The following is a 9,092-nucleotide window of genomic DNA, read 5'->3' on the forward strand; positions in this document are numbered from 1 at the left end:
TACGGACCCTGAATGGAGCTGCTCCAGTGATGAGGGGACAGTTAAGATTCTGCGATTCTGCATCTGGCCACCCTGTTCTGGCTGGTCTAGGAGGGGCCAACCCCCTTCCTGAGACTATTGGTCTCTTCCAAAGGCACCTTCTTGTCCCAGTACCTCTAGTTCAGAGCTGTTGGTCTAGGTCGGAGGGGGACTCTCTGGAGCCTCTTTGACTTAACCCCCACTCCACACACCTGCTCAGCCTGGCGCCTCCCCTGTTGCCCCTCACGTGAGCCATAAAGCCTGGATGGGATTCCTCCTGGTGACCTTGTCTGCTGGCCTCAGCCCTCAAGGACCTCAGTGTTCCCAAAGGACCCTTGCGGGCACTGGCGGATCACGCAATCACCAGGCGCCCGGGAACTGTACCTGGGGAACCTGGTGCGAAGCCAGCGCCCCGCCCACCGCGCTGCAGTCCCGGCGGGCGGCGCTGGGGGCAGCGTGGAGTGCTCCCCGCGCCCGCGCGTTCTGCCCGCTGGGTTGCGCGCCGGAACCCCGCGCCTGAAAGCAGGAAACGGCGGGAGCGGGGCGGCGGGGATGGCGGGGCCCGGTTGGGGCCCCCCGCGGCTGGACGGCTTCATCCTCACCGAGCGCCTGGGCAGTGGCACGTACGCCACAGTGTACAAAGCCTACGCCAAGGTGGGTGCGGGGCGGTGCATCCCCGGGGCCGGGGAAGCGTCGAGGGCCGGGCCCCTGTGCCCGCCAGACCCCGAGCTAGCCCCGGTGGGCGCCCGTCCGAGAGGTGAGACGCGGCGTGCGAGCAGGGAGGGGCCCGCGGGCGGCCGGCAGCGTCCGTGTGTCCTTCGGTGGGTGAGGTGGTTGCTGAGAGCCGACTGCCACCCTTAGGTCTTAAACACAAACACACGCCCACGCAGCCCTGTTTGGTGGAGACCTCGGTGGAGCTCGGTGTCACTGGCCGGAGAACAGTCGCAAAACAGGGAGGATACTTGGGCTGGGAAGAGCCTGGGACAGGGTTCTAGAAGGCTGAACCCAGTTAGGAAGCGGAGTGCGTCGGTCTAGAACACTGAATGACATGCCTCAGTGGGGGCAGTCTAGAATACAATGGAACAGATTATGGAACAGGGTTGGTGAACATCAGAGTGGGTGGGGAAGCGGGCGGGGGGGGGGGGGAAGGGGGGGATTCCAGAATCCGATGCCTCCCTGTCCTGAGAAGGGGAAGATGGAAAGCCGGTAGGCCCAGTTGATGGGGGAAGAGGGGCAGAGGGAACCAGAACCCTCTGGCCCCTTCAGGGCAGAACCATCTCATCTCCTGTCCCTATAGAAGGACACTCGTGAGGTGGTAGCCATAAAGTGCGTGGCCAAGAAGAGTCTGAACAAGGCATCCGTGGAGAATCTACTGACAGAGATTGAGATCCTCAAGGGCATTCGACACCCCCACATTGTACAGCTGAAAGACTTCCAGGTGCGGGCCTGGGGTGGGGCCACCCCTAAAGGGACCTGGAGAAGGGCCGTTCTCTTCAAGCTGTTTGTCTGCTTGTATAATCACAGTGGGACAGCGACAACATCTACCTCATCATGGAGTTCTGTGCAGGGGGTGACCTGTCTCGCTTCATTCATACCCGCAGGATTCTGCCTGAGAAGGTGGCTCGTGTCTTCATGCAGCAGTTGGGTAAAAGCCTCTGACCCCAGCCTGACACCCCTTCCCATGATCTCTGCCCCCCTCAGTCCCCCTCCCCAGGCTTAGAGCCCTTCTTAGCAGTTGTCTCTGTTCCAGCTTGGATTTTTAGGGCCCCCTTTTTCTCATGTGCCTATCCCTGACTTAAGGATGCCATGAGAGACAGAGAGGAGTCCCCCATCTGTAGGGAGTCCAGGTTTCCATAATATAAGGAACTCACAGAATGTTCCAGGGCCCAGGGGTAGGACCCAAGTGCTTTGCCAAGGAACATAACAAGAACCTAACGGGCTGGGGAGCCTGCCGGGAGGGGGAACTTGTGAAGGGGTCCAAGAGCATAAGGGGAAAATTCTTAGAAGTGGCAGGAACCTGATACTTAAGTATTAAAGCTTGAAGAGTCAGATAGGGAGGCGAGAGGCAGGTGGGAGATGGGCTCCTCTGACCTGTTGCTTCACGTGGGTCTTGTTCCCCAGCTAGTGCCCTGCAGTTCCTGCATGAACGGAATATCTCTCACCTGGATCTGAAGCCACAGAACATTCTGCTGAGCTCCTTAGAGAAGCCCCACCTTAAATTGGCAGGTGTGTCCGGAAGAGCAGGGATGCAGTTTGGAGGGTGGGTGTGCAGAGGCCTCCCTCTGCCTGGGCACATTCAGCAGCCCTGGTTCTCATGCACCCTCTGTTGAGTCATCACACAGTGATGGGCTGGGGAGTGCAGCCCCACCACCAAAAGGCAGGACTTTTCTCAGGCTACCCACACTCGACTCCAGAAGTGGACTGGATTGGGCCAGGGCTCAGTCTCGTGTCAGGGTCAAGACTCAGTGTGTGACAAGGCTCAGTGTGTGAGCAGGGCCAGGAATTGGTCTGTCACCAGGATTAGGGCTCAGCCTATAACTCGGTATGTGGCAGTGTTGGAGGGTGGGAGGTGGGGGAGGACGTGGCTGTGGCCCCTGATGGCACTTGGAAAAGAATGGACTTGAGGCTGGAGGCCAGAAAGCCAGGTATAACCTGAGCTTCTAACCCCTAGTGGGCCCTTATCCTTGTAGCTCACGCGATCAGGGTGGGCTTCCTGGAAAAGGAAGCCTGAGGAGGCTGTGCAGGGTGAGTGGGATTTATTTTGGCTCCCAGAGGAGGATGTAGGAGGGTGTTCTAGGCTGATCTGGAGTGAGGGGCTGTGAGCAGAGGCTGCTGGGTAGGATTGATCCTGGTGAGCCTGGACGGTGGGGAGGAGCCCTGCCCTGGAGCCCAGGGTGAGGCGTTAAAGGTTTGGAGTAGAAGCAGCTACAAGTGGAGCTCTGCTGCCTTGCCTCTTGCCTGCAGACTTCGGCTTCGCACAGCACATGTCCCCCTGGGACGAGAAGCATGTACTGCGTGGCTCCCCTCTCTACATGGCCCCTGAGATGGTGTGTCAGCGGCAGTACGACGCCCGTGTGGACCTCTGGTCCGTGGGGGTCATCCTGTACGGTGAGAACTCTGTCCCCGGCCCTACCCCGGGGCCTGCATCCTACATCACGTGTCCTCACACCGGGCCTCTCTGGGCCACTCCTGAAGGGGTCTAAGGAATGTGACTCTACGGGCCCAGGGACCTTGCTCTGGGGGTATCTTCCAAAGGTGGGCCAGGCCAGGCTTGACCCTATCCCCTCCCAGCCTGCCATCTGCCTCCCTTCCACAGAAGCCCTCTTCGGGCAGCCCCCCTTTGCCTCCAGGTCGTTTGCGGAGCTGGAAGAGAAGATCCGGAGCAACCGGGTTATCGAGGTGAGTCTTGAAGGGCCTTGGGCACTTGTTGGGCAGAGGGATTCAGGGCCCTGAGTTTGGAGACCTCACTGCCAGCTGCACAGATTGGGGTGTGGGCTCTGGGCCAGCTCTGTGGTGCTGGGGCATGCTCTAGAGGGGAAGTTGAAGTTCCGTATGGTTCTGGAAACCCAGACCAGCTCACAGCAGGCAGCAAAGGGCTGGCCCTAGGGATTGTTGTGCAGGCCCCTTTGGGAGGAAAGCCAAGCAGGCACATGCGCAGGCCCAGCTTGGCGCCCCCCAGTCCTGACGGACCCCTGGGTGGGGTTGAAGTGCTGGAAGCCCATGTGATCTGTCCTCCATCCTCCCTGCAGCTCCCCTTGCGGCCCCCGCTCTCCCGAGACTGCCGGGACCTGCTGCAGCGGCTCCTAGAGCGGGACCCCAACCGTCGCATCTCCTTCCAGGATTTCTTCGCCCACCCCTGGGTGGACCTGGAGCATGTGCCCAGTGGGGAGAGCCTGGCACGAGCGGTGAGCAGGCTGGTGGGATGGGGTGGGGTGAGGGCAGGTTGGGGGGCTGGCTCATCTACCCCGTTCGGTGGCGAACGGGGGACCTGCCCTTCTCTGTTCATGGTGAGCATGGGAGGCGGACATGACTCCCGATCTGTCTCCCAGACCGCCCTCGTGGTGCAGGCAGTGAAGAAGGACCAGGACGGGGACGCCGCGGCTGCTCTGTCTCTCTACTGCAAAGCTCTGGACTTCTTCGTGCCCGCCCTGCACTGTGAGTGCCTGGAGCCCCTGGGTGCAGCAGGGGTGGGGCAGCCACAGCTGCGGTGGATTGGTTCCAGAAGCAGCTCCCCACCCAGCATTTTTTGGGAGACAAAGCAGAGGGTAAATCTGGAACTTGGTCCTTTTGAGGATTCCAGAGAATTTGGTGTGGGGCAGGGCAGACTCCTCATGTGAACCCCCCCTTTCTACAGATGAAGTGGATGCCCAGCGGAAGGAGGCAATTAAGGCAAAGGTGGGTGAGGGAGTCTCCGGAGGGAAGCAGGTGAGGGAGCCTGGGGCCTCTGCAGACTGGTTCCTTAGAACTTAGAACCAGAACTTCCTCTCCTAGTTGAGCCTCAGTAGACCCCCTGACATTACAGCTTGGAGTAGTCACTGAGGACCCAGAGGGAGAACTTGGAGGTGGGTGCTGGTGAGGGAGGTGGGGTGGGATGGCCCCTCTTCAGCCCCTCGCCTTCTGCAGGTGGGGCAGTACGTGTCCCGGGCTGAGGAGCTCAAAGCCATCGTCTCCTCCTCCAATCAGGCCCTGCTGAGGCAGGGGACCTCAGCCCGAGACCTGCTCAGAGGTAGGCCTGGTTCCTGGCCTCGGCCCCCAGCAGCGTCCCGCCAGCCCGAGGGGGAGGCAACATGGGGTGGTCTCCCTGAGATGAAAAACAGGCTGCTCTCCTCACCCTGCGCCCTTGCCCTTGCCCTCATCCCAGAGATGGCCCGAGACAAACCTCGCCTCCTCGCTGCCCTGGACGTGGCTTCGGCTGCCATGGCCAAGGTTTGTGCCCAGTGCAAGGGGTCCCGGTGGGGCAGGAAGAGTCCGGGTCATGACCCGAAATGACCTGGTGTCCCCGTGGCTGCAGGAGGAGGAAGCTGGTGGGGAGCAGGATGCCCTGGACCTGTACCAGCACGGCCTGGGGGAGTTATTGGTGCTGCTGGCAGGTGAGGCCCCCTATCACCACACTCCCCAGGCCCTGGGCTGCCCGGCCCTCACCACGTGTCCTCCTTCTCTTTGTAGCGGAGCCCCCAGGCCGGAGGCGGGAACTGCTTCACGCTGAGGTGCCCACTGGGGTTGGGAGCACTGGGGGGCTTCCTCTTGTCTTACCCTGCTCCTGCATGGGGGACCTCCTCAGCTTCCCTCAGCGTGTTCCAAGTCTGCGAGTCAGTCCTCACAGACTTGGTAAATCAGTAGCCCCTTGCGCTCCACAGGGGGCACGGGTGCTGGGGGTCAGGACAATGGAACAGACGGATCTGGGAATCCAGCAGCAGGAAGTGGGCTGGGCTGCTTCAGGTGGAAAGGCTTTCTGGAGAAGGGAGGGATGACGAGGTCAGGGGGAGGTTGTTCTGATGGGGTAGAGGGCTGTGGAGAGTTTCAGGAGTGAGGAGGCAAGCAATTTGAAGGCCCCTTTGACCCACACCCCATGGCACGTCTTCCCTTGGCAGGTTCAGAACCTCATGGCTCGAGCTGAATACCTGAAGGAACAGGTCAAGGTGGGCACACGGGCCGGATGAGTTCTGCTCCTGGCTGGCTGTCCCCTGTGCCCCTTTGTGTGTCTCCCCCTCTGGTCTCCCTCTGAAGGTCTCCCCACTGCCGTCTCTGTCCTTTGCCCTTGTGCTCTCAGTGGCTCGGTGCCTGCCTCTGGCTGCCTCTCACCCCTGTGCCGCCTCTATGCTCCACAGATGAGGGAGTCCCGCTGGGCAGCCGAGAGCCTGGACAAAGAGGGGCTGTCGGAGTCTGTTCGTAGCTGTGAGTCCTGCCCTGGGGTCTGACCCTCTACCAAGGAGGGGTGAAGGCTGGGGGCAGCCCTGGATTCTGCCTCTTGGCCAGAGACTTAAGACTGACTTTCTCCTTTTCCCCTCCACAGCTTGCACCCTGCAGTAACCCCAGAAGGATGACTGGACAGACCATAAGCCACCTGAAATGGGGGACACACTCACCTAGACTGATGCCCAGAATTCTATGGTCCTCTGCAGTGCTGTGGAACAGGTTTCCTGGATGGGCAACTCTGCGACCCCCCACATCCGAGGATCCCCAGCTCCCCTCAGGATACTCTGCACTTCCCAGACCCTGATGGCCCGTGTTTGTGTTGGGAACACTAGGCCTTGGCCCCTGAGGGAAGGGGAGCAGGACTCTGGGAGAAGTTTCCTTCGTATGACTTCTGTTATTTGGTGGCTGCTGGACCCTGAGCCTGTCACTTCTGGGGCATCGGGCTTCTGTTTTTGTTCTGGGAACAGGACAGGGAGCCCTCTGCTCTTGCCCCTTCTCTGTCAGCAGGCAGCTGTGCCTGTGCCCACCCCTGCCCTTCCTGGGAGCCCTTATTGCAACTCACTTCACTCCTTGCACTGGAATGGGGCTCTCCAAGACCCCTCAGGGACCACCCACCCCACGGTATGCACCCCACAGAGCTCACCAGTCTTCCTGGGAGCTGACCCCTGCCCACCCTCTCAATATTTTAAGATAATCCTTCAGACGTGAAAATAATGTACTTCATATGGGTGGGGCAAATTTAAGAAAGCCATGCCTTGTTCCTGCTCTGGCCCAGGGGGCACGAGGGGAGGGGTCCTCAGCCTTTATCCTTGGCCCCTACTAGCCACAGAGCTGGTTCTGGCCTGGAAGGGGCCTGCGTAGGGGCTGCCTGACCCATCAGGCTGCAGAGGACCCGGCGATCCAGGAGGTCTGATGTTGCTGCTACCCCAGTGTGTGACCCTGGGTGCATCCCTTCCCTTTTCTGGGCCTGGATCCGCCCATCTCTCTAATGGCGCTGTTAATACCTCCTCAGCTCGCCACGTGAGCTAAGTGATTTTAATCTGGAGAAGAATGTACACACGTGGAGTTACTTGGGGGATCCTTTTTAAAAAGTGCACAAGGGTGTTGACGATCTCTAACCTTTGTGCCCTTCAGTGCCTCCTTGGGGCAAGAGGAGTCTGTCTTCCTTGCAGGAGGCTAGGTGTAAAGAATATAATTCATGGTTTCTCTATTAAATTATTTTCTGAACTTGTGCCTCTCTTCTTGCCCTGGGAAAAACAAGAGAGGTAGCACCTGTTCTCAGGCTGGGGCTGGAGACGCCCCAGAAAAAGCTGGGAAACCTCAGGGAGGGCGGGGGAAGGTCCCAGACAGAACCCCTGGCCACCCCATCCCCCCTTTCCCTGCACCGGTGAGTGACCAGTGAGCCAGACTGGGACACAGGGTATCCTCTAGGGTGTCTTGTGCTCATACCCAGCTCTCCAGGGCCCCACACTCTCCCCCTACCAGGTCTCAGGAGCATCTTTGGGGACTTAAAGCCCAACCCCTGGGGCAGCAACCAAGGCAGCAGTTGCCTAGCTCAGATACCACCAAGATGCTCAGCCTTCCATACTGGAAGGGCTCAGAGGGATCGGATTTCCCCAAAACCCTTGGCCTGGCCGTTGGGGGGCAGTGTAGAGCAGTGGTCCAGAGGGCAGAAGGCCTGGCTAAGGTCTCGGCTCTGCCATTTGGCCCTGAAGCTCGGGACCCATAGATTAGCCAGTTTCTTGGTAAAATGAGGATAAAGATAAGCGCCTTGTGGCAATTTGTAAGGATTGAGTTACTGTGAGCCTGACACATGGTACAAGTTCAATAATGTTAATTTTTAGATTTAGGGAGAGGAATGTACTCTGGGTTATCTCGGGATGGGCTGCACAAGAAAGCTTCAATGAGAAAAATGAGGGGAAGGAAGAAGAATGACCGGACCCAGTGGGCAGGTGAATGGAGAAGACTGGATGGGGGAGACAGTGGGAATGAGGAAGGATGGGATTCAAAGGACAGTTGAACAGAAGGATTATGGGCTGGAGGGTTGGCCCACAATATCTGCATTGGCTGTGCAAGAACAGAGCCCCAAACTGTCACGTGTGTGGGTGTGGAGAGGAGTGGCCCCACTTTGGGTATAGCAAAGGCCTGGGAGGCTGAGGCCAGCGAGGAGGTCCTGGGGAAGGGCCCTTCCTGAGCAAAAGGTGTAGATGACCTCCTGGCTGTCCTTTGTCTAAGCCACCTGCCAAGGAGGGAGGCGGCCCAGCCAGAGGAGGTGGGGCTCACTCTCCAGGGTTCTCTTTGAATGGCAGAGACCTATGGGAAATATGCTAATCTGTCCTATGCACAAGTGCAAAGGACAGAGACGGCAGTGGGGAGACCTTCAGAGGGAGACCAGAGGGGGAGACACACAATACGTATGTATATATGTTCATATATATATATATATATATTTTTTTTTTTTTTTTTCCCCTCCTAGGAGCAAGTTTCCACTTCTCACCTTTATCAGTTTGAAAGTGTGCAAAGCAGGGCAGACATGCTCCAGTGTCTGCGTGCCTCACTTTGCCCTGTCCTCCCACCTCCACTTAGTCCCCTGAGCCCAGAGCCAGCACCAGGCCAAGCTGGAGGAGCACCTGAGCCTGGACCCCTGTTTCCCAAGGAACCAGCCCTGGGAGAAGCAGGTGGGCCACTGGAGCAGACTGAGGGACCCAGGTGTCCCTGGGCCCAGCCTGCCATGTCTTTTGTTAAGCAGGGACATAGGGCAGGACATCGAACCTTGGTCCTTTCAGGAGGTCATCGAGAAAAGCTCTTGTCCCCAGAAGCCAGCTGCTGTCCCAGCTGCCGCCCACCCCCCCACGACCTGGGAGATAGCCCAACCCTGAGGCTGCGATATGAGGGAAGGGCCATATCACTTTCTCTACAGTAACTCATACCCACACTTGAAATCCCACAGACACACAAACACACAGACACAGACCCTAACAGGCCACAGGCAGCATACAAAAACAACAAAGCCATGTTCAGGTTCACAGAACCATGCAGACCCGACATGGATTTATGCTCATGATCACGCTCACAGAGGCATAGTTCCTGCTGAATAAGGCTGAGGCAGCCTCAGTGCCACTGCTCCCCCAGATCAGCCCACCCTGGCCCCCTTGCTC

At 58.8% G+C, this 9,092-nt stretch overlaps 1 protein-coding gene across 6 annotated transcripts; it reads left to right on the forward strand.

Annotated features, from left to right (window-relative positions):
• Positions 1–248: 248 nt before the first annotated feature.
• Positions 249–7,161, forward strand: ULK3 (unc-51 like kinase 3). 6 transcript variants are annotated; one of them, XM_042988372.1, is made up of 16 exons: positions 250–672; positions 1,316–1,456; positions 1,543–1,663; positions 2,140–2,244; positions 2,983–3,126; positions 3,335–3,417; positions 3,858–3,923; positions 4,068–4,173; positions 4,373–4,413; positions 4,642–4,744; positions 4,880–4,944; positions 5,030–5,108; positions 5,185–5,225; positions 5,610–5,657; positions 5,847–5,913; positions 6,032–7,161. In XM_042988372.1, exons 1-16 carry the CDS (start codon positions 571–573, stop codon positions 6,046–6,048), a joined length of 1,329 nt encoding a protein of 442 aa, XP_042844306.1. In that variant the 5' UTR covers positions 250–570; the 3' UTR covers positions 6,049–7,161. The 6 variants fall into 6 exon arrangements, with proteins under 6 accessions (XP_042844307.1, XP_042844306.1, XP_042844304.1 ...); XM_042988370.1 differs by having other exon boundaries at positions 251–672; positions 3,768–3,923; XM_042988371.1 differs by lacking the exon at positions 250–672 and adding an exon at positions 882–1,117 and having other exon boundaries at positions 3,768–3,923.
• Positions 7,162–9,092: the final 1,931 nt, after the last annotated feature.

The sequence above is a fragment of the Panthera tigris genome, chromosome B3 (genome assembly GCF_018350195.1).
Source record: "Panthera tigris isolate Pti1 chromosome B3, P.tigris_Pti1_mat1.1, whole genome shotgun sequence".
In the NCBI taxonomy this organism is placed as follows: domain Eukaryota; kingdom Metazoa; phylum Chordata; class Mammalia; order Carnivora; family Felidae; genus Panthera; species Panthera tigris.